The sequence below is a fragment of the Melanerpes formicivorus genome, unplaced genomic scaffold (genome assembly GCF_026170545.1).
Source record: "Melanerpes formicivorus ecotype bairdi unplaced genomic scaffold, bMelFor1.0.p_v2 SCAF_52, whole genome shotgun sequence".
In the NCBI taxonomy this organism is placed as follows: Eukaryota; Metazoa; Chordata; class Aves; order Piciformes; family Picidae; genus Melanerpes; species Melanerpes formicivorus.
This window is the reverse complement of record NW_027142404.1, coordinates 4,415,038-4,438,885: the sequence shown is the minus strand read 5'-3', so window position 1 is coordinate 4,438,885 and position 23,848 is coordinate 4,415,038. Positions and strand designations below refer to the sequence as shown.

Here is a 23,848-nt window from a genome sequence, read left to right as displayed (position 1 = left end):
CTTAAGAACTGGGCTCAGTTTTGGGGCACTCACTCTAAGAAGGACATTGAGGGGCTGGATTGTGTCCAGAAAAGGGCAAAGCTGGTAAAGGGTCTGGAGAACAGGGCTGGGGAGAGAACTAGGGTTGCTCAATCTGGAGAAAGGGAGGCTGAGGAGTGACCTTCTGGATCTCTACAACTCCCTGAAAGGAGGTTGCAGTCAGGTGGGGGTTGGTCTCTTCTCCCTATGAACAAATGATATCAGGAGAGGAAATGGCCTGAAGTTGCACCAGGGGAGGTTTAAGTTGGATATTAGAAGAAAATTCTTCACTGAAAGGGTTCTCAAGCACTGGCACAGGCTGCCCAGGGAAGTGGCTGAATGCCCAGCCCTAGAGGTGTTTCAAAGCTGCAGAGATGTAATGCTGAGGGCCATGGTTTAGCACCAGCCTTGGTAGAGACTGGTTGGACTCAATCTTAAAGGCCATTTCCAACACCACTGGCAGCTGCTTGGCGTTCTTTAACCTCCACTTAAGATCCAAACCACGCAGCATGGCCCCTGTCAAAAAGCAGTGGAGCTGAACACTGGAATTTGCTGTCAAAACTCCTGCAGAACTTTATCAGACTGTAGTGGAGGCAACATTTTCAGAGAGAGATAGACAGGGAGGGATTGATTAGCCAGGAAACAACCTGTGTCTTCAAGTTTAATTCCAGATTAAAGAATCTGTGTCAAGACAAAAGCTTTGCCCCAGCTGAAGCACAGAGCAAGGCAGCCTCTTACCTGCTCTCTGATGAGCACTGTGTTGCAATATTCACAGAACACATTGGCCAGGGGGCAGGTTTGATCATGGAGCTGAAGTGATCAAACAGAAAAAGAGAGGAAAGAAAGAATCAGGACATTATGGTTTGATTTCCATTCCAAAATTGGCTTTTAGCTAGATCCCAGTGTGAAACAGACAATCCCCTCATCCTCAATAAGATCTTTTCTATAATTACTGTTTTTTAACACAAGAGATTGATCAAGTTGCAGATATTTCATTTCTTGATGCTCTCATGCTTCAAAAGAGTCTGAATTTACCAAGAAATCTCTGACATTCATGTTCAGCAGTAGCTGAGCTGTGTGAAATGTATTAGGGTGAGGTTTTTTGGGGTATTGTTGGACTACAGGAGGTATTTTTGTTTGACACTTCACAGCATAATATCTAATATCCAATTACTAGCCCTGGCCATAAAGCACAACTACATCCAGAGAAAGACATGGAAGCTCAGAAAGGTCTGTCCTCAGTATCAGCCAAGTGAAAAGTGCTGTCAGAAGAATGCAGAAATTATTCAGAACAGTGTCCAGTAGCCTCATTCTGCTGGGGCTGTATGAAACATTAAATGCTCACTGAAATTCATGACAGTAAGGGTGGGGAGACGCTGGAATAGGTTGCCCAGGGAGGCTGTGGACCCCCCCCCTCCCTGGAGGCATTGAAGTCCAGACTGGATGAGGCCTTGAAGAACCTGGTCTAGTGGAAGGTGGCCCAGCCCACAGCAGGGGTATTTGAACTTCATGATCTTTAAGGTCCCTTCCAACCCAAACCATTCTCTGATGTGATTACTGACGTTGGCATTGCTGGGCACTGGACAGCAGCACCTCATATCTTGGTCTGGTGTGTTAGCAGACCTGACACACGTTTTCTGTCAGTCATAGAGGCTGCCAATGTCAGTAGTTTTTGGGTGTCACCCTGGCTGTAGAGAGAGGCCTCTCTGATGGCAAAGCCAAAAATATTCAGATGATAGTTCAGTGGTCATGGTAGTTGGTTTACAGCTGGACTCAGTGGTCTTAAAAAGCTTTTCCAACCTGAATTATTCCATGATTCTAACCCAAGTATTTTCAAGCCACAGGAATTTTGCATTTCAGTGCAATCCTCTCCCCAGCTGTCACTGTTCTAGACTCATGTCCTGAGTCTGTAGCTTCTCAGCTGTGCAGCAAGAAAAGCTCTTCTGGACCAACCCCTTCTCTGTTTGTAATTCATGTTCCACTTGCAAGCAAGCCCACACCAATGAAAGCTGAACAACTGAGGCTCCTGCCAAGTACCTCTTTGTCCTCATAGGCCATAGATGTGGCACAGTTTGGACAGCAGACTTGGCGCCGTGGGCACTCCTGTGTCCTGTGCTCTTTCAGATGGTTCTTCTGGAAGGCTCCTTGGCACTGCGGGCATTCCACGGTGGAAAATTCACACTGCAGCTGGTGGTCCTGGACAAGGAACGAAAAGGGTATTACCAACAGGTACCATCAACTCATCTGATTTCAGGGGCAAGCACAGCACAAAAGGAATAAGCTGCAATCTTCCCTTCAGGCAAGCAAATCCTTACACATTACTGCTGACTTTACCTGTGTTGTCCCCATGACTAAGATGTCTTCAAAAATCCACAGCTTTAAAAGTGCTCTCAGCTCAAAACTCAGCTTTATATTCACCCTGTCACTACAAGCACTTGTCAAAAGTCACTCCCCAGCCCATTCGGGTCCTGGAAGGCTGCTCTAACGTCTCCTTGGAGCCTTCTCTTCTCCAGGCTGAATAGCGCCCATTTCAATACATAGAATAAACCAGGTTGGAAGAGACCTTCAAGATCATCGTGTCCAACCCATCAACCAATCCAACCCACCCAAACAACTACACCATGGCACCAAGCACCCTATCAAGTCTCCTCCTGAACACCTCCAGTGATGGTGACTCCAGCATCTCCCCAAGCAGCCCATTCCAATGGGCAATCACTCTCTCTGTATAGAACTTCCTCCTAACCTCCAGCCTAAACCTCACCTGGCACAGCCTGAGACTGTGTCCTCTTGTCTGGTGCTGCTTGCCTGGGAGAAGAGACCAACCTCTGCCTGTCTACAACCTCCCTTCAGGGAGTTGTAGAGAGCAATAAGGTCACCCCTGAGTCTCCTCTTCTCCAGGCTAAGCAACCCCAGCTCCCTCAGCCTCTCCTCACAGGGCTGTGTTCCAAACCCCTCACCAACTTCGTTGCCCTTCTCTGGACTCGTTCCAGCAACTCAACCTCCTTCCTAAACTGAGGGGCCCAGAACTGGACACAGGACTCAAGGTGTGGCCTAACCAGTGCAGTGTACAGGGGCAGAATGACCTCCCTGCTCCTGCTGGCCACACTGTTCCTGATACAGGCCAGGATGCCATTGGCCCTCTTGGCTGCCTGGGCACACTGCAGGCTCATGTTCAGCCTACCATCGACCAGTACCCCCAGGTCCCTCTCTACCTGGCTGCTCTCCAGCCACTCTGACCACAGCCTGTAGCACTGCATGGGGCTGCTGTGGCCAACATGCAGAGCCTGGCACTTGGATGTGTTCAATCTCCTGCCCTTGGACTCTGCCCATTTGCCCAGCCTGTCGAGGTCCCTCTGCAGAGCCTCTCTACCCTCCAGCAGATCAACTCCTGCTCCCAGCTTGGTGTCGACCACAAACTTACTGATGATGGACTCATTGCCCTCATCCAGATCATCAATAAAGATGTTAAAGAGCACAGGGCCCAGCACTGATTCCTGGGGGACACCACTGGTGCCTGGCTGCCAGCTGGATGTGCCACCATTCACCACCACTCTCTGGGCTCAGCCATCCAGCCAGTTCCTAACCCAAGGCACTGTGCTCCCATCCAAGCCCTGGGCTGACAGCTTGGCCAGCAGTTTTCTGTGGGGAACAGTGTCAAACGCCTTGCTGAGGTCCAGGCAGACTACATCCACAGGCCTCCCCACATCCACCAGGCAGTCACCTGATCATAGAAAAAGAACAGGTTGGTCAGGCAGGACCTGCCCTTCCTAAATCCATGCTTACTGGGCCTGATCCCTTGGCCATCCTGTAAGTGCTGTGTGATTGCACTCAAGATGACCTGTTCCATGATCTTGCCTGGCACTGAGGTCAGGCTTACAGGCCTATAATTCCCTGGCTCATCCAACCGGCCCTTCTTGTGGATGGACACCACACTGGCAGCTTCCAGTCTTCTGGGACCTCTCCAGTGAGCCAGGACTGATGAAAAATAATAGAGAGTGGCTTGGCCAGCTCATCTGCCAGCTCTCTCAGCACCCTAGGATGGATCCCATCTGGTCCCATGGACTGGTGGGGATCCAAGTGGCTGAGGAGATCTCCAACCACCCCCTCCTCATGGAACAGAGAGAAACTATGCTGCTCCCTGGCTCCTTCTGCCAGCTCTGCAGGCCAGCTGTCTGGAAGACGTTCTGTCCCGATAGTAAAAATTGAGGCAAAGAAGGTGTTGAGTACCTCTGCCTTTTCCTCATCTTTTGTTACAACGTTCCCCTCCATGTTAACCAAGGAGTGGAGGTTGTCCTTGCCCTTCCTCTTGCTATTAATGTATTTATAGAAGGACTTTTTGTTGTCCTTCACAGCAGAGGCCAGTCTAAGCTGCAAATGTGCTTTTGCCTCCCTAATTTTCTTCCTACATGACCTAGCAACATCCTTAAACATTTCATGGGTTGCCTCCCCTTTCTTCCAAAGATGATACACCCTCTTTTTTTCCCTTACTTCTTTTAGAAGTTCATTGCCCATCCAGGCTGGCCGTCTGCCCCGGCAGCTCATCTTCCGGCACATTGGCACAGACTGTTCTGAGCCTTCAAGAGTTCTTCCTTGAAGCAGGCCCAGCTCTCCTGGACCCCTTTGTTTTTAAGGGCTGTTTCCCAAGGAACCTTCTGAGTTAGTTCCTTGAGTAGCCTGAAGTCTGCCCTCTGACAGTCCAGAGTGGAGGTTTTCTTGCTGCCCCTCTTAGGTTGACCGAATACTGAGAATTTAATTATCTCGTGGTCACTGGACCCTAAACACCCTCCAACCACCACATCACCCACCAGCCCTTCCCTGTTGGTGAAGAGGAGGTCAAGCAGAGCCTTGCCCCTGGTAGGCTCACACAGCACCTGGGATAAGAAGCTGTCCTCCATGCACTCTAAGAACCTCCTTGACTGTCTCCTCTCTGCTGTGTTGAGATCCCAGCAGATGTCAGGCAGGTTGAAGTTGCCCACAAGGACAAGCTCAGGCGATCCTGAGACAGCCCTAAGCTGCCTATAGAATGCTTCATCAACATGTTCATCCTGGTTGGGTGGTCTATAACAGACTCCAACCAGGATGTCTGCCCTGCTGGTCTTCCCTCTAATTCTCACCCACAAGCACTCAACCTGATCATCCCTAATCTCCAGCTCAATGGCATCTAGTGCCTCCCTGATGTACAGGGCCACCCCTCCACCCCTTCTTCCTTGCCTGTCTCTCCTGAAGAGCCTGTAGCCGTCAATTGCAGCATTCCAGTCATGTGAGTCATCCCACCACATCTCTGTGATGGCAACTACATCATAACTTTCCTGCTGCAACAAGGCTTCCAGCTCCTCTTGTTTGTTACCCATGCTTCGTGCAGCTGGGCTGCTGGTTTCACCTCCAACTCTAGCTTGTCGCCCCCAGACTCTTTTCTGAGTGGACTGGTTTCAGCCCCTTCCCCCTTCAAATCTAGTTTAAAGCCCTGTTGATGAGACCTGCTAATTCCCTTCCCAGGATCTTTTTACCTTTGGGGGACAGGCCGTTCTCATATACTGTGACCTTTCCCTTCCTCTGGGACAGATGTACTCCATCTGTTTCCAGCTGATCTGGTGCAGTAGAAAGTACTCCAAGATCGAAAAACCCAAAATTCTTTTGACTGCACCAGCCTCTAAGCCACTTGTTGACTACAGCTGCTGATCTGTTTCTTACGGTATTTCCTCCTGCAACTAAGGGTATTGATGAATACATTATTTGTGCACCTGACCCCTCAACCAGGTCTCCCAGGGCCCTGAAGTAATTTTTGATAGCCCTGGGAGTTCTGGTTGCAACATCATCATTCCCTAACTGCATAACTAGTAAGGGATAGTAGTCAGAGGGCTGCACCAGGCTAGGCAGCCTTCTGGTAACATCACTAACTTGGGCTCCTGGGAGACAACAAATTTCCCTGTGAGTAGGGTCTGGCCGACATATGGGGCCCTCTGTTCCCCTCAGAAAGGAATCACCAATAACAATGACCCTCCTCTTTTTTTTTGAGGGAGCAGGTCCTGATGCCAGGGGAAGGCTGCTTAACCTTAGGCTGCTTTGCCTTAGGCTGTTTAGCCTCAGGGAGATGGTGTGTCCTCCGGCATCAGGACCACCTCACCCTCAATCTCCAGTGCCCCTTACATGTTTTCCAAGGGCAGTGGGGAAGGTGAGGGGAGGCAAGGAGGTTTTACTTTGTGTCTTTTGAGAGGAACCTGCGTCCATTCCCCTCTGCTTTTTGGATAACCAGCCTCTGCTGGGGGAGCCTGAAGAGCCTGCTTATTCTGGTTCATCTCTTTCCTCCTCTGGTTCATCTCTTTCCTACTTTCCCTTACATCTCTAAGACTAGCAATCTCGTCCTTCAATTCTCTCAGCCTGTCCTTGTAGGGGAGGTTCTACAGCCCTCTGATCATCTTCATAGCCTCCTCTGGACTCTCTCCAGCAGCTCCACATCCCTCTTACACTGGGGTCACCAGAACTGGAGGCAGTGCTGCCAGCAGGGTCTCAGGAGAGCAGAGGGGCAGAGTCACCTCCCTGATCCTGCTGCTCTCCCTGCTCTGGATGCAGTTCAGCACATAGCTGCCTGCTGGGCTACCAGTGGCCATTGCTGGCTCCTGGGGAGTTTGTCACCAACTGACACCCCCAATTCAACAGATGATTCAACAAATAATCTTCCCTCAAGGGAGTATTAAATTGACTCAGGAAACATGTCAAGTACAGATACAGCCAGACATGAACGATCCTAAAGACAAATCTGCGTTACAGGAGTTTTTATGTACTACAATGTTGTCTTGAGGATCACCTAAGTACCACTTAATATTCATCCAACTCCCAAGTCTGTGGAGCTGTAGTCTTCAATGAATCAGCATGAAGAAGCATCAAATAGAATCATCTCTGTCAAGGTATTTTAGATTTTGACTTGCCCATGAACAGAAGGTTTCTGACTGCCAAAAGCAATTCTCACCTCTAGATGCCTCAGCTCCATCTTCACACCGCAGCCCTTGTTGGGACACTTCACCATTAAGGAAAGGATTTCCCGCTTCGCAAAGTTATCAGGGAAAAGTTGATTTTCCAGCAGAATTTCGTTGTCTACTGGACATTTGTGACCTGCATCCCTGCAAAAAAGAAAAAGAGATTCCAAGTTTCCCTTGCCCTTCAGTTTGAATTTTTTTTTTACACTAGCAAGGGCTGAGAAAGTCTTTGAAAACAAAGGCACTGGTGTGGCAACTGCCAGAAAGGATGTGACATATGTCAGAGAAGGTGACAACACACTAACTGCCCCAGAGGTGGCATGGCTAAGGGTGCTGGGGCTCATTACCTTGGAGCAGAGGAGCCTGAGGGGTGCAGGGCAGTGGAGGGGAGGACAGAGCCAGGCTCTGCTCAGGGATGTCCAAGGACAGCACAAGGGTCACTGTGTGCCAGCTGGAGCAGAGGAGGTGCCACAGGAACAGAAGGGGAAACTTCATCCCTGTGAGGGTGCTGGAGGCCTGGAGCAGGCTGCCCAGAAAGGTTGTGGAGCCTGCTTCTCTGGAGACATTCAAAACCTGCCTGGATGTGTTCCTGGGTGCTCCTGCTCTGGCAGGGGGGTTGGACTGGATGATCTCTGGAGGTCCCTCCCAACCTCTTACGTTCTGTGACTCTCTGATTCCCTGACTGGGATGGTAGCACTGTTCTCATTCAAGAGCTTTTATTTGGACAAATACCATGACAGATACTCTAGAAATGAATTTGAGGAAGATGCAAAGAAACAAAGAACTTACAGTCCCACTTATGGAAGTACTTCACATAGCTTAAACATCAAAGAATAGTTCACATACTATTTCAATACAATCCTCCACCTCAATCCTCCACCTTCTCCTCATATGAAGAATCTTCTTTCCAGTGAGGGTGATGGAGCACTGGAACAGGCTGCCCAGAGAGTGCCACAAAGATGATAGGAGGGCTGGAGAACCTCCCCTATGGGCACAGGCTGAGAGAGTTGAGGCTGTTCAGGCTGGAGAAGAGAAAGCTCCAGGGAGACCTCAGATTCCAGCACAACCCATTATATCAAAATCATTAGAAACTGAATAAAAATGGGATCACCTCCACCCAATTTTCATCAACAACATGGATCCAGCTCACTTCTGAAGGCAGGTGGTCAACAGATCTATTCACAGCAAGTGACACATTTAAACAGGCCTGAGGGATCAAAGCTGCTGAGCTGAGGTGCTAATGCGAACAGCAACAGAATGGAAAAAATACATGAAGTGGAAAAATGTCAGAGAGCATTTGTGGTACAAAGATCAAAGGCCAGATTGCTGCCACCGCTTGCAACCATGAGGGGAAGCAGAAGCAGAACCTAGTGGGCTGTGAAGAGCGGGAGGGAATTAGTGTTCTTTGTTGGAAAAGGAAAGAATTGCTCAGCCACATCTTTAGCAGCAACACCGCTAGAGGAAGCAGGGGTAAAGTTGAGTCTGCAAAGAGACGGGGAACTTCCTTTCCCAGTCTTGGCTTGCCAGAGCTAGCCATGAGTGGCAAAAAGAAAATGCTGCTTTGGGAAAAAAAAAAAAAAGAAAAAAAAAAGAAAATCCCATCAGCATGCTGATCTTTGTCACAACCCAGAAAGGCTCCCTCACTCTGCAGGCAAGCTACAGAGCAGGTCCCAGAGTCGTAACCTGGCTACATTCATCCTGCTTACTCAAAGGATAATAACGGAACCACAGAATGGCTCAGGTGGAAAGGGACCCCAGAGATCCCCTATGGCAACCTCCCTGCCATGGGCAGGGACACCTCTCAAGTGGACATTAAAATCTAGGTATGCAAAGTGCAGCCAGAATAATTTTGTTGGAAGAAAACCAAATCTGTTCTGCTGTTTGGGGGTTTCCAATAAAAACCCTGAGCAGGTCAGCCTAGCAGCTGGAAGAGTTGGCAAACACCTTAGGGCCAGTCCTGCCAAGAGGTGGCTTCATCAGTGCTGAGTCCAAGGGAACAATCACTGCCCTGGGTCCTGCTGGTCACACTGTTGCTCATCCAGGCCAGCAATTAAACATCCAAAATATCATTGTGATGACCTGTAGTCTTCAAGCTGTCCATATGTGTTTAGCATTCAAACAGTCAACACCACTGATAGCAATGAAGTAAACCAAGAAACAGGTGTGGAAAAAAAGAGGCAATGGCTTGTGGTCACTCAAACTGCCTAGACACCTAAACCTGAGCACAGCAAACACAACAGAAGTTTAGAAAGGAAGAGAAACCCTTTGCCATGCCTAGGGTTTGAGAGGGAGGTTTCTCTACCTGCTATGAGATGTTGTGTTCTGAGCACGAATTCACTGCAGTTTCTCACTCGGTCCTGTGGTGAATTCTCACCAAGCTCTGTAGCAGCTCAGCAGCAGAAAGATTTGAAAAAAAGGATCCCTCCTTGGAGGTGCTCAAGACCAGATTGGACAGGGCCTTGAGCAACCTGTCTGATGGAAAGTGTCCCTGCCAATGGCAGCAGAGTTGGAACTAGATGACCTTTAAGGTCCCTTCCACCCCAAATCACTCTGTGATTCTGTGATCTAAAAATTGCAGAATCACATACCACCTTTAGCTGGAAGAGATCTTCAAGATCATCTAGTCCAACCTTTTACCCAGTGCTGCAAGACTGGCAATGAGACACTCAACTTTAAGTTTAACCATTTTTCCCTCAGTTTTCTACCTAGAAATTCTGTTGCCTCGGAAATGATTGGTGAGCAGACACCTCTAAAGCTCAGTGTACTTAAAGTATTGATTCATTTACCCTGAGTATTTAGAATGTCATAATCCCAGGAGATGGCTTAAAGACTTCTTTGTTTGCTTTCAGAAACACCCTAGTTAAAGAAGAAAATAAAACCTTGCAACTGCTAGCAACAGCAAGTAAGGAGTTCCCAAATTTAGTGGCCTTTGCTGCAATTCAGTGGTTACAAGCACATGTGTGATTATGGACATTATGCTCTTATTATGTACAGTATCCCCTGGATGCCATCCAGAGGGATCTTGACAGGCTTCAGAAGTGAGCCAGCACCAACCAGCGAGGTTCAACAACTCACAGTGCAAGGTCCTGCAGCTAGGTCAGGCCAGTCCCAGGCACACACCCAGGCTGGGTGCAGAGTGGGTTGAGAGCAGCTCTGAAGAAAGAGCCTTGGGGGTCTTGGTTGCTGAGAAGCTCCCCAGGAGCCAGCAGTGCCCTCCTGCAGCCCAGCAGGCAGCTGTGTGCTGGGCTGCAGCCAGGATGTGGGCAGCAGGGCAAGAGAGGAGATTCTGCCCCTTGACTCCACTCTGCTGAGGCCTCACCTCCAATCCTGCCTCCAGCTCAGGTGTCCCCAGCAGGAGAAGGACACAGAGATGCTGGAGTGAGGCCAGAAGAGACCACAAAGATGATCCAAGGGCTGGAGAAGCTCTGCTGTGAGGATAGGTTGAGGGAGTTGGAGATGTTCAGCCTGAAGAAGAGAAGACTCCAGAGGGACCTCAGAGCTGCCTTTCAGTACCTGAAGGGATCCTCCAGGAAGGCTGCAGAGGGACTTTTCATGAGAGCATCTAGAGTGAGGCCAAGAGGGAACGGTTTGAAGCTGAGGCAGAGCAGGGTTAGACTGGAGCTGAGGAAGAAATTCTTTAGTGTGAGGGTGGTGAGAGTCTGGAACAGGCTGCCCTGAGAGGCTGTGGCTGCCCCCTTCCTGGGGGTGTTCAAGGCCAGGTTGGATGAGGCCTTGAGCAGATTCTCTTGAAAGAATTTAGGTTGGAACAGGCCTGAGGCCAGACATGTAGCCAAATGCTTGTACCTAGGGAACAAGATCAGAGTCAAACCTGCCAGGATCAGGTTTGGGGTTTTACTGCCTCCTTCCATGCAGCCAGCTGACACACACTGCACTGAATGATGCAGCTGGGTAAGGCCTGATGTACTTTTTTTTGCAGGAGGAGGAACATGATGAAGGCAGCAAGGGATTAAGGGAGGAGGGTGATCTTGCGATATGGTTAGTAGAGAACTGAAGCCCTCTCAACTTCCTCTGCAGAATCCACAGGCAAGTCAGTTTTCATGGGTGAGGTCTGGTGGCATTCTGCATTTCCTAGATAACAAATTTTCATCCTTTTTCTCAGAAAAATTGATGAAAGTGATATTAAGAGGAATGTTCCAGATACAGACCATGAATTTCTTCCTAAATCCAGAAATAGCCTCCTCTTTTGCTATCAGAAGCAGGGAACACAAAACGAAGCTTGTCTTCTCAAGGCATTATTGCCCTTTTAGAGCTAAAAGGGATTCATGGATTCATAGAATGGTTTGGCTTGGAAGGGATTTAAAGATCACCCAGTTCCAAACCCCTGCCATGGGCAGGGGCACCTTCCACCAGCCCAGGCTGTTCAAGGCCTCATCCAGCCTGGCCTGGAACACCTCTAGGGACGGGGCCTTTATACAACTTCCAGTTGTACAAACAAAACTGCAATCAGATTGGGTATAGAAGCATCACATAAAATAGTGACAGAATCACAGAATCCTTCTGGCTGGAGAAGGCCTTTAAGACCATCAAGTCCAAACAGTATTTAACTCTCCCAAGTCTAAGCTTCAGAGAAGCCCACAAACCCTGCAGAACACTGCACTCGGAAAATGTGGTTGTTGGTGTACTGTTGACTTAGTGAGCTACAAATGATGGGCCATGTGGAAAAAGCAATGGAGTAGAACTATGGATAAAGGGCATGGAAAACCAAGCAGGAAAGGACTGTACACTTTCCATGCTAAACACCTGGAAAAAACCCAATGTTATATGGTAGCACTGAAGACAGGTTGATGATCTTTCCACAAAGGTGTGCAAAGCAAGGCTGGACATAAACCAGGCTTCTCTGCAAGTCACACAGAATGAAGTATTTGCATTCCCAGCAAAGTACTTCGATGTTTGAGCTAGCTAGGCAAGAAATTTACCACATGCTCAGAAGGAAAAAAACTCTGCAGTTTAAGATGTAACTTCTTACTAGTATACCCCAACACTCACTGACACTCACTTGTAGCCTGGGCTACATCCAGAGCAAGGAGCGAAGCAGGATCAGGGAGGTGACTCTGCCACTCTGCTCTGCTGAAGCCCTACCTGCAGCCCTGCCTCCAGGCTTGTTGACATGGTTTAGTTGATTAGATGGTGTTGGATGATAGGTTGGACTCAATCTCAAAGGTCTCCTCCAACCCTGTTAATTCTATTCTATTCTGGAGCCCCCAGCATCAGAGCTGCTGTAGTGGGTCCAGAGGAGGCAACTAAGATGATCAGAGGGCTGAAGAACCTCCCCTGTGGGGACAGGCTGGAAGAGTTGAGGCTGTTCAGCCTGGAAAAGAGAAGGCTCCAAGGAGACCTCAGAGCAGCCTTCCAGTACCTTAAGGAGGCTACAGGGGAGCTGGGGAGGGACTTTTGACAAGGGCTGGGAGTGACAGGATGAAAGGGAATGGATTGAAGCTTGAGGAGGGCAGATTTAGACTGAAGATTAAGAAGAAATTCTTTAGAGTGAGGGTGGTGAGACACTGGCACAGGTTGCCCAGGGATGTTGGAGATGCTCCCTCCCTGGAGGTGTTCAATGCCAGGTTTGAAATGAGAGCAGAGCAGATTTATATTGGATGTTAGGAACAAGTTCTGCACCACAAGGGTGCTGGAACAGTGGAACTGTTGCCCAGGGAGGGATTTGAAGCCCCATCCCTGGAGATATTCAAAGTCAGGGTCAACAAAGCTCTGAGCAGCCTGATCTAACAGATGATGTTCCTGCTGCCTGCTAGGGGGTTGAACTGGATGACCTTTGGGGGTCCCTTGCAACCCAAACCATGACTCTGTGATCTTAGGGTGTTTATTAGGAAGCATTTTTAAGCAACCATAAATGCCCTGCAGTTCAACCAGCACCCCAAGAACTCACTTTATCTTGCCCTAAAGCTGCTCTCCTTTGCTAAGGGAATTCCTCTTCCAGAGCCCCTTTCCCACACTCTTTACCTTATGGACTTCACAATGCAGCCCTTGCAGAAGCGGTGCCCGCAGGGTGTCTGCACTGCCTCTCGCAGAGCCATCAAGCAGATGGGACATTCGTATTTGCTCTCCAAGGGGGGATCAAACTCCACATCATAGCCTTGTGTTTCCTCTGTCAATGAGCTCGGGGGGTTGGCAGTGCAACTGCTGCCAACGCTGTCATCCTTGGCTGCAGCACTGCAGGCGCTGGCCATGGCTGCCCGGCAGCCGCTTTCCGCTTCTCGGCCCCCACAGCAGCTGTCACTGTACAGCAAACTCATAGCAGCTCAGAGAGTGCTGCATGGAAGTTCTCTGCAAGGGGACAAAAACAAAGAAAGGAAAAAAAAACATGTTAATGTCAAATATTCATCTGGAACCATGGAATGGTTTGGGTTGGAAAGGACCTTAAAGATCATCCAGGGACACCTCCCACCAGCCCAGGCTGCTCAAGGCCTCATCCAGCCTGGCCTTCAACACCTCCAGAGAGGGGACATCCACAACCCCCCTGGGCAACCTGTTCCAGAGTGTCACACACACCTTCACTGTCAAGAATTTCTTCTTAAACTCTAGTCTAAATCTCTCCTCTTCCAGCTCAAAGCCATTGCCCCTCATCCTATGTCCCCAGGACAAGAAGGACACAGAGCTGTTGGAACAAGTCCAGAGGAGGCCACAAGGATCATCCAAAGGCTGGAGCACCTCTGCTGTAAGGACAGGCTGAAGGAGCTGGGGTTGTTCAGCCTGGAGAAGAGAAGACTCCAGGGGGAACCTCAGAACTGCCTTCTAAGAGCTAAAGAGATCCTCCAGGAAGGCTGCAGAATGACTTACCATGAGAGTGTCTAAAGACAAGGGGGAACGGTTTTAACCTGAGAAAGAGCTGAGGAAGAGGGAAATTCATTGGACTTTGAGACTTCAGCTTTGGTGTTTAGACCTTTCTTGAAAGCTCCTTCAATATAGAAAGCTCATTCAATATAGAAACATTGGTAGTCTGACTGGGGATACCAGCATGGTTGTGGCTGCTCTCAGTTTTTCCTTTCTTTCACATCTATGAGCTCAAGCTGCTTTGGGAGCAGTATTTTAAAAGCAGGCTTTACTTTGCCATTCACTGGTCTTGAGGGAAATGTGACTTTTGTCTTCTGTTTTTACAGTTGTATTCCTTGTCCAGACTGAACAACCCCAGGGCCCTCGGCCGCTCCTCACCAGTGCTGTTCTCCAAACCCTTCAACACCTTCTTGGATCTTCTCTGGACCTACTTCAGCACCTCAGTATCTTTCTTGTGGTGAGGACCCCAAAACTGGACCCTAGGTGTGGCCTCACCAGTGCTGAGTCCAGGAGGACAACCACTTCCCTGCTCCTGCTGATCACACTGCTCCTAATCCAGGCCAAGATGCTGGGTACTTATTATATGATACCTAAAGAGAAATACTCCTCACATAAAGCCTCAACTACACTTACTGGAAATACATTCTGGGCACAGGCAAGAGTACAGAAAAGGTGTCTTTAGGCCACCTCCATGGTGAACACTTAGCAATACTGCCCATGCTGTTTATGGGCTATTTTTTCCACTTAACCAGACCAAAAAACCCCAACCCCCTAAGAAGCAGACCTACCAACAAAACCAAAGTAAGTTACCATATTTAGGTCAGTTACTGCCAGAATCAAAGCATCTCTACTCTGCTGTGAAAACACGTGGTGTGCCCCTTTCTTGAGGTGGGCAGCAGTATGAGAAGTCTCTGAAGAGCAGCATTCCAGACACTTCCAAAATACCATTAAGGTAGAGAGTCTCAAAGCACAACTTGACAATTAGATTCATAGAATGGTTTAAGTTGGAAGAGACCTTGAAGATCATCTAATTCAAACCCCCCTGCCATGGGCAAGGATACTTTCCACTAGACCAGCCTGCCTTCACCTTACTCTACCAAGTCAGGTGTTAAACCATGTCCTTAAACACCACATCTCTGCATCTTCCAAACATCTCCAGGGATGGGGATTCAACCACCTCCCTGAGGAACCTGTTCCAGTCTTTGAGAACCCTTTCAGTGAAGAAGTTTCTTCTAATATCCAACTTAAACCCTCCCTTGGAGCAATGTGAGGCCATGTCCTTTCATCCTGTTGGCGTGCAGGAGACTGAAATCCATAGGCCAGCCCAGGACTGAAAGACTCTCATTACTCTAAGCCACAATGGTTTATTTTAGTGAGACTGAGAAAGGGAAGAGGCACCTGTGGACCCAAAGATCTCCAGAGGTCTCTTCCAACCCCTAACATTCTGTGATCCTGTGAACATAAACTCCTTTAGAAATGTCACAAAGGAAATCAGGAAGCCACAAGGAGGAAAATACTATAGCTTTACCCAAACTCAGCTGTCAGGTCAATTGCAAAGCAGTGTCTGACTCTTCCCTGGACTATTCCTAGGAATACTATTGCAAAATATTTCTTCTTACAAGGAAGGAAACAGGATCAGCCTCACTCACCCTGATCTCAACAGCTGAAGACTCTGTAGCTCTAAAAGCAGTGCCAGAGGTGTTCTCTGGATCCTCTGAATGCTCTACAGACAGCAGGTTTGTGCATTCAGCTTCCAGAAAGAGAAATCCTACCCCAGAGTCATTTTAACGTGCGAGTCACTGCAACCAGGAGAAATTCTGGTCTCACACAAAAATCCCCTTGTTCAGTGACACTCTTCACTCCCACATGGAGCTTTTTGTCTGCATAGGAGGAGTGGGCTCCTAAGGGAAAAAAAAACAACACAGAGAGAAGTGCAAGCATCACTGACTGCTCTTTCTACACAGGGAAATGAGGCACAGAGAGGCAACTTCAGGTGATAAAGAGACAGGTTTTTAACTTCTGTAGATTTACAGAATAGTTTGGGCTGAAAGGGACCTCCAAAGCTCATCCAGTCCAACCTCCATGCAGTCAGCAGGGACATGCCCAACTAGATCAGGTTGCTCACAGCCTTGTCCAGCCTCACCTCAAATATCTCCAGGGATGGGGCCTCATCCGCCTCCCTGTTCCAGCACCCTCATGGCACAGAACTTGTTCCTCACATTCAATCTCAATCTGCTCTGCTCTCATTTCAAACCATTGTCCCTGCTCCTGTCCCTGCAGGCCTCCACAAACAGTCTCTCTGCAGCCTTCTTGTAGCCCCTTCAGGTCCTGGCAGGCTGCTCTTAGGTCTCTCTGGAGCCTTCTCTTCTCCAGGCTGAACACCCCCAGCTCCCTCAGCCTGTCCTCCTAGCAGAGCTGCTCTAACCCCTGTATCATCTTCATGGCGTCCTCTGGACCCTCTCCATCAGGTCCATGTCCTTCCTGTGCTGAGGGTTCCACAGCCAGATGCAGTGCTCCATGTGGTCTCACCAGAGCAAAGTGGCAGAATCACCTCTCTGGATCTGCTTTGTATAAGACAGGATTCCTCCTACTTCTCTTATGCATTTAATCTCATCTGTGAGGAAAACCTTCCTTCCTCCTCAGGCATCTAGAGATTTGGGGAAAGGCACAATTTGCCAAATCAAAGTGTACACTGCTGTTACTCAGACCTTTGACCAAGGCAAGATTGATCCACTACAGCTGGAAGCGATTACTGTAAAAGATGTAATTAATACAGCAGGCGTTTCAGGCTGGATGCTAGGAAATATTTCCTCCCAGAGCAGGCTCTCAGCCATAGGAATGTTCTGCCCAGGACAGTGCTGGAGTCACCATCCCTGGGGGTGTTCCAGCAGCTGTGGAGCTGGAGCTTAGGGACATGGTTTGGTGTTGAGCCTGCAGTGGTGAGTGGAGGGTTGGACTGGATGAGCTTGGAGGTCTTTTCCAAACAGATGTTTGCTGTGATTCTGTATTTTTTCTGATTCTTGTGGCACCTCCATGAGCAGGAACACAGAACAAAGCACTTCTTGAACAAAGCACCTTCAGTAAGTTTGCAGATGACACCAAGCTGGGTGGCTGTTTCTATCTGCTGGAGGGTAGGGAAGCTTTACATCAGGATTTGGGCAGGTTAGACCCATGGGACAAGGCTAATTTATGAAGCTTAGAAAGGCCAAGTACACCCACAGAGGGAAAAAGTTTCCCCTTCTGTTCCCATGGCACCTCCTCTGCTCCATCTTGCCCCTAGTGCCCCTTTTCCTGTCCTTGGACATCCCTCAGCAGAGCCAGGCTCTGTCCTCCCAACACGGCCCTGCAGGAATGAGGGCACCTGTCACGCTCCCCTGCTCCAAGCCCCAGCTCCCTCAGCCTGTCCTTACAGGGAGATGTTGCACTGCCTGTAGCAGCTCTGTGGCTCTGCACTGGACTCTCTCAAGCAGTTTCCCAAGTTCCATCTTGAACTGAGGGCCCAGAACTGGACACAATATTCCAGATGTGGCCTCACCAGAGCAGAGCAGAGGGGGAGAAGAGTCTCTCTCGACCTGCTCGCTACAGCCCTTCTGATACACCCTAGGATGCTTGACGCCTGGCCAGCATACAGCTAGCAGGGAAAATGCCTTCAGCTCTGTATGGAGAGAAAAGGTGGCCAAACTCTTCCCATCCTGCCTTGCTGAGAACAGTTTTGTATATACAAATTTCTGGGTCATGAGATTGACAGACCAGTAGAGTGACTTTTGGGTAATCTGTTTATGAAGCAATACTTGCAATGCTTACTCCCAGGCCTATTAATCAATGGTCTGACAACTGATAAGCATGGTGTTTCTGCCAGGAGGCTTGGAACTGCCATCAGAGCTGCCTCATCCCAGCAGAAAATATAAAATGATGCAACTTCCTTTAAATTAACACCTCTTAAACACTTTCATGTCAAAGCTATCAAGTGGCTAGACAAGCCAAAGCAATAGATTTGGGCACAGCTTGGCACAGCGAAACCCCAATTCTGGTTTCTTGTCCAAGCCAGCAAGCACACTGCAAGTATTTTCTTGTAAGAACTTTTTTCCTCTCTTAAAGACTTCCAAGCCTTCTGCATAAGCACTTATAATTGTGAAGCCTAAAAGACTTCAGATAGTTTTGTGTGTGTGAGGTAAGTATAAACCAACAACAATATCAGAAGCTTATCAGACACTGTGAAGAATTCCTGTTGCTGGGGATTTCTGAAGCTTTCCAGCCGATGGACCTGATGGAGCAGGTCCAGAGGAGGCCACAAAGATAATCAGGGGCTGGAACAGCTCTGCTAGGAGGACCGGCTGAGGGATCTGAGGGTGTTCAACCTGGAGAAGACTCCAGGGAGACCTAATAGCAGCCTGCCAGTACCTGAAGGGGCTAAAAGAAGGCTGCAGAGGGAGTGTTTGCAAAGGCCTGCAGGGACAGGACCAGGGACAATGGTTTGAAATGAGAGCAGAGAAGATTTAGGTTGTATGTGAGCAACACATTCTGCACCATGAGAGTGCTGGGACATTGCAACAGGTTTCCCAGGGAGGAAGTTGAGGCCCCATCCTTGTGGAGATATTCCAGATGAGGCTCAACAGGGCTCTGGGCAACCTGATCCAGTTGAGCTGTCCCTGCTGACTGCAGCGGGGGGGGGAATGGATGATCTTTGGAGACCCCTTCCAACCCAAACCGTTGTGATTCTGTAATTCCTCTCTGCTGGAGGAAAATGCTGTCAGGCTTTAACCACATGTGTATTCTTATGCTGATGTGCTACCTAGGAGACTAGGTTGTAGCATATGCCTAGTGGCAGTCATGTATTATCCTAGTTAAGTACATCCAATCAAATTCCATTTTTAATGAGCAGGGGAAGGGCATTATGCTATTAAAACACAAAAAATGTTCATAGAACAGAATCACAGAAGGTGGAAAATACCTACAAAATTATCAAATACAAATGTTAACCCAACACCGCCAAGTCCACCATTAAAGCATCTCCCCAAGTGCTATGTCTACATACTTCTGAACAACTCAGGAGACCTTCTTGCTCTCTACAACTACCTGAAGGGAGGATGTAACCAGGTGGGAGTTGGTCTCTTCTCCCAGGCACCCAGCACCAGAACAAGAAGACACAGTCTCAAGCTGTGCCAGGGGAGGTTTAGGCTGGAGGTGAGGAGAAAGTTCTTCCCAGAAAGAGAGATTGGCCATTGGGAAGTGCTGCCCAAGGAGGTGGTGGAGTCACCATCACTGGAGGTGTTTAAGAGCCTGGATGAGGCACTTGGTGCCATGGTTGAGTTGATTAGATGGTGCTGGGTGATAGGTTGGACTCAATGATCTCAAAGGGCTTTTCCAACCTGGTTAATTCTATTCTAATCTAATTCCAGAGACTGCCATTCCACCACTTCCCTGGGCAGCCTGTTCCAGGGCTTAACCACACTTCAGCGAAGAGGTTTTAATATCCAAGCTAAACCAACCCTGGTGCAACTGGAGGCTGTTTCCTCTAATCCTGTTGCTTGTTACCTGGGAGAAGAGACCAACACCCAGGTCACTCCAACCTCCTTTCGCATAGTTGTAGGCAGCAAGGTCTCCCCAACTCCCTCTGCCACTATTCACTTTTTCTCTAGACCTTCACCAGCCTCATTGCCCTTCATGAGGCAACCTATGAATCACAGAATGTTAGGGACCTCCAAAGATGACCCATTCCATGGGTTTTTCTATAAGCAAAACCCCAAACCAATAAAGAAACACCCTCAAACGTGAGCTATTTCCACCCTCTAGAGACATTTCACTGAGAATTGTTCAGATTAACAAAGAGAAGGGAAGTGGTGTTAGTGAGAAGGCCACTGGTCGAGTCTTTACTTTGACAGAGACTCTGCTCTCTTTGGCCTCTGCTCTCCATCCCTCTTCACACTAACACCGCTTTGAGGTAGGCCTTGTGCCTTTCTATAACTCTCAGAAGATTAGCAGAGAATTTAAGATGCTGCAATATGGGGGCCAGAGGACATCAGGACAGGAAGCACTTCAGAAAGATGCAGTCAGAAATATGGTGATGAGCAAACGTCACTTCCACAAGGCATGGTCGCCAGGCTAGATTTAATTACCAGCTACCTCAACAAGTATTAAGCTTGTAGCTATCATTAGTAAAATGATTTGAAACCCTAGGAAAAGAAACTGTCACTTAAACACACATTTTAAATAAATCAGACTCACAGAATGGTAGGGGTTGGAAGACACCTCTAGAGATCAATTTCAATCCCCCTACTAGAGAAAGATCACCTAGGGCAGGTCACATAGGAACACATCCCAAGGCTTGAAAGTCTCCAGAGGAGACTGCACCACCTCTCTGGGCAGCCTGCTCCAGGGCTCCAGCACCCTCACCTCATGCTGAGGTGGAGCCTCCTGTGTTCCAGCTTGTACCTGTTGTTCCTTGTCCTACCGCTGGGCAAACCACCGAAAAGAGCCTGGCACCTTCATCCTGACACCCATCCCTCAGACATGGATAGACATAGATCAGATCCCCTCTCAGCCTTCTCCAGAATAAACAGCCCCAGAACTCTTAGTCTTTCTTCACAGAGAGATGCTCAAGTCCCTTAATCATCCCTGTAGCCTCCATCAGACTCTCAGCAGATCCCCGTCTCATGTCAGTCACTGTGTGCTAACTGCTCCTGTGCACATCCTCAGTGGTGAATGAGAACTAAATCAGGGCTGCAAAAAAATTCGGAAAGGTTTTTCATGGCCAGGCCTGAGCTTACAAAATAGATTACTCACCAAGTAGGAGGATCCCTACCCTTCTGTGGAATCCATCAGCACAGGCTTCACAACACTGCCATCACTTCTCTTTCTGTCCAGGATGGGACTCCTTTCTCTCACACTCTGTCAGCACGCACACAATGCAACCCACATCTGTTTTTTTTCAAGGGAAAGCACTGAAATGGTACAAACTGCAAGGATATTTCTCCTTTTCACCCTACCTTGCATTTATTTCTCCTCTGACATGCTTTACACTCAAAACTTTCTATCATTAGTTTTCACTGCCTGAATCTAATATTTTTTTCATATTTGTTGAGCTAGTTTGTGCTACTGAGATACCAAAGTTATTCTTCTGGCTATATTAACTCATGGAGGTCCAACAAGTGGCAAAGCATCAGACATAAGTACCCACTGTTCACGTTTATCTTTTAACATCTAATAGTAGATCTAGCAGCACATTTTTAAACAGAAAGCAATATTGATTATGGTTCAGGTTGGAAGGGATCTCAGAGCTTACAGACTCCAACCTCCCCACCATGGACAGGGACACCTCTCAGCTACATTCAGCAGCTCAAGGCCTCATCCAACCTGGCCATGAACACCCCCAGGCAGGAGGCAGCCACAGCCTCTCTGGGCAGCCTGTGCCAGAGTCTCACCACTCCCACACTAAAGAATTTCTTCCTCAGCTCCAGTCTAACCCGGCTCTGCCTCAGCTTCAAACCATTCCCCCTTGGCCTATCTCCAGACACCCTGATGAAAAGTCCTTCTGCAGCCTTCCTGCAGGATCCCTTCAGGTACTGGAAGGCAGCTCTGAGGTCCCCTTGGAGTCTTCTTTTCTCCAGGCTGCACACCCCCAGCTCCTTCAGCCTGTCCTCATAGCAGAGATGCTCCAGCCCTTGGATCATCTTTGTGGCCTCTTCTGGTCTTGCTCCAACAGCTCTGTGTCCTTCTCCTGCTGGGGACACCAGAGCTGGAGGCAGGATTGGAGGTGGAGTCTCAGCAGAGCAGAATCAAGGGGCAGAATCCCTTCTCTTGCCCTGCTGCCCACACTCTTCCAGATGCAGCCCAGCAAATGAATACAAACCAAGTGCTTTTAACTGTATACTTCTGTGACCTTTCTTTTCCCTCTAATAGCTGTGGGACTAGTATCAGACTTGATGCTTCCACACTATGAAAAGCCAAAGCAGTTTGCTTGCAAGTGTTAACACAGTTGGTGAACAGTGTGAAATGCACTGGAGATGTTAAACAAGCCCTTAGTGCCACGTTGCCTTCCCCCCCCATTCCTTTTCCCACCTCTCTCGGGAAGCTTCAAATCAGCGCTTTCCTAATCATTCTGCTGATGGTATCCAAGCCACAACAAAATCCAGACGGCTCCCACGTAGCCCTGCAGCACACAAAACAGAGAAGTACTTTCAGCAAGCCTTAACTGCTGGGTAGAAAGGATACAATTACAACATTTTCCTCCCACCTACACCCCAGATTTCCCTTTTAGTGTTGAAAGGGCTCAGTGCAAATTATCTAAACTAGACGAAATTGACAGAAAGTCCTGATGAAGTCTGAACTTACTACTCGTGTTAATAAATTCACCCTGTTATTACTGCCAGTCTCTCCCAGAAAACAGAGCTATTTGTTTCAGAAACAGCAATGATCCTTACTGACCTTTAAAATGCTCCCGAAGAATCTACTAAATATCTTACCTTCACAGCTGGGAGAGCAGAGCCCAGTTCTAAGGTGCTGCTGGTCAAGGCTGTCCAGGAACCAAGGATTCAGGCTACAAGTCGGCAAGGAGCCGCTGTTAACGCTGCCGCAGCTGTCCTACGGCACATCCCGCGGAGTTTAAGAGGCAAGAGAAAGCCATGCCAGGCAGGTTCCCATCCCTCTCAGCTGAAGCCGAGTTGCCGCTGCCGGGCAGGGCTGGGCTTACAGCTGCCGAGCAGACCGCGACACGGTTTCGGTTTCGGAACGGCGCAGGCTAGCGTGCCTCAGCCCCCCGTAACGCCCTCCGCTAAGGCTGGCCTCGCCACCGGGCAAGTCCCCGCACCGACACCAGCCGCGGCCAAGCCCTGCTCACGGGGGAAAGAGACCAGCGGACTCCGCGCCGGGCTCTGCTCCCGAGCCAGCAGCCCCGGCCCGGCTGGGCAGAAGTTCTACGGCCAGCGCCGCCACACGCCTGCGGAGCCCCGGCCGAGCCCTCGCTTGCCGGAGTCCCGCCAGCCGAGCGCGCGGCGGGCAAGCGCCGCCAGCGCCCTAGCTAGCCGGCCGGCCGCCCGTCCGTCCCCATCGCCCGTACTTACTCACCGCCGCACAGCGCTGCCGGCCGCTCCCCGCCGGCGCCACTTCCGCCTTCAGCAGGCAGCGGGGTGGCCGCAGGGGCACTCGGCGGAGCTGTGCTCGCTGCAGCGGCCCCTGCCGCTGCGGAGGGGAACTGCGGCAGAGAGACAGCGCAGTCCAGCGATTTCCTGCAAGAGCTGTCCGGGATTAGCACAGGCTGCCCAGGGAGGTGGTGCAGTCCCCATCCCTGGAGGGGTGCAAGACACGTGTGGACATGGCACACTGGGGCATGCTTTGACGGCCATGGTTGGTGTTGGGTCGATGGTTGGACTGGATGATCTTAGAAGGCTTTCCCAATGGAAACAGTTCCATGATCTCTGCCTCTTTGAAACACCTCCCGGGATGGGCATTCAGCCACCTCCTTGGGCAGCCTGTGCCAGGCTTTGAGAACCCTTTCAGTGAAAAAGTTCTTACATTCAACCTAAATCTTCCCTAATGCAACTTGAGGCCATTTCGTCTCATCCTATCTCTTGTTACCAGAGAGAAGAGACCAACCTCCAACTCACTACAACCCCCTTTCAGAGAGTTTGTAGGGAGTAAAGAGTTCTTCCCTCAGCCTGTTTTTCTCCAGGCTGAACAATCCTGGGATTGTTCCCTCAACTGCTCCTCACCAGACCTTCTTCAGACCTTCCACCACCTTTGCTGAATTGTAGTGAGGGTACTTGGGCCTGACTCAGGTGGTTTGGTTCAGCTCTGGCATTCCACATAAGGCCCATGGTGCTTCCTCACAGTATGGGACCAGGAAGGTTTTGTCCCTGTTAGGAGCTGGTGTACATCTCTGAATGCCCTGGAGCCAGCAGCCTTGCCAAAGCTGCAGAAATCTGGGCGAAGCTGATGGTGGTGAGACCCTGGCCCAGGTTGCCCAGAGAGGTGGTAGAAACCCCATCCCTGGAAACATTCCAGGTCAGGTTGGCAACCTTGCTCTAGTTGAAGATATCCTCCAGGAACTA

General features: G+C 49.4%; 1 protein-coding gene across 5 annotated transcripts in view; it reads right to left on the bottom strand.

Annotated features, from left to right (window-relative positions):
- Nucleotides 1–22,917, bottom strand: part of TRAF6 (TNF receptor associated factor 6) — a 31,620-nt gene extending 8,703 nt beyond the window's left edge. Inside the window, exons 1-8 of one of the 5 annotated variants that reach the window (XM_068160769.1) lie at nucleotides 22,866–22,892; nucleotides 22,265–22,338; nucleotides 21,861–21,951; nucleotides 15,452–15,703; nucleotides 12,972–13,295; nucleotides 6,986–7,136; nucleotides 2,056–2,214; nucleotides 757–828 (exon numbers count right to left, since the gene is read on the bottom strand). In XM_068160769.1, the coding sequence (XP_068016870.1) occupies nucleotides 757–828; nucleotides 2,056–2,214; nucleotides 6,986–7,136; nucleotides 12,972–13,264 (675 nt within the window). In that variant the 5' untranslated portion in view covers nucleotides 13,265–13,295; nucleotides 15,452–15,703; nucleotides 21,861–21,951; nucleotides 22,265–22,338; nucleotides 22,866–22,892. The other 4 variants (XM_068160770.1, XM_068160772.1, XM_068160773.1 and 1 more) reach the window with 4 other exon arrangements.
- Nucleotides 22,918–23,848: the final 931 nt, after the last annotated feature.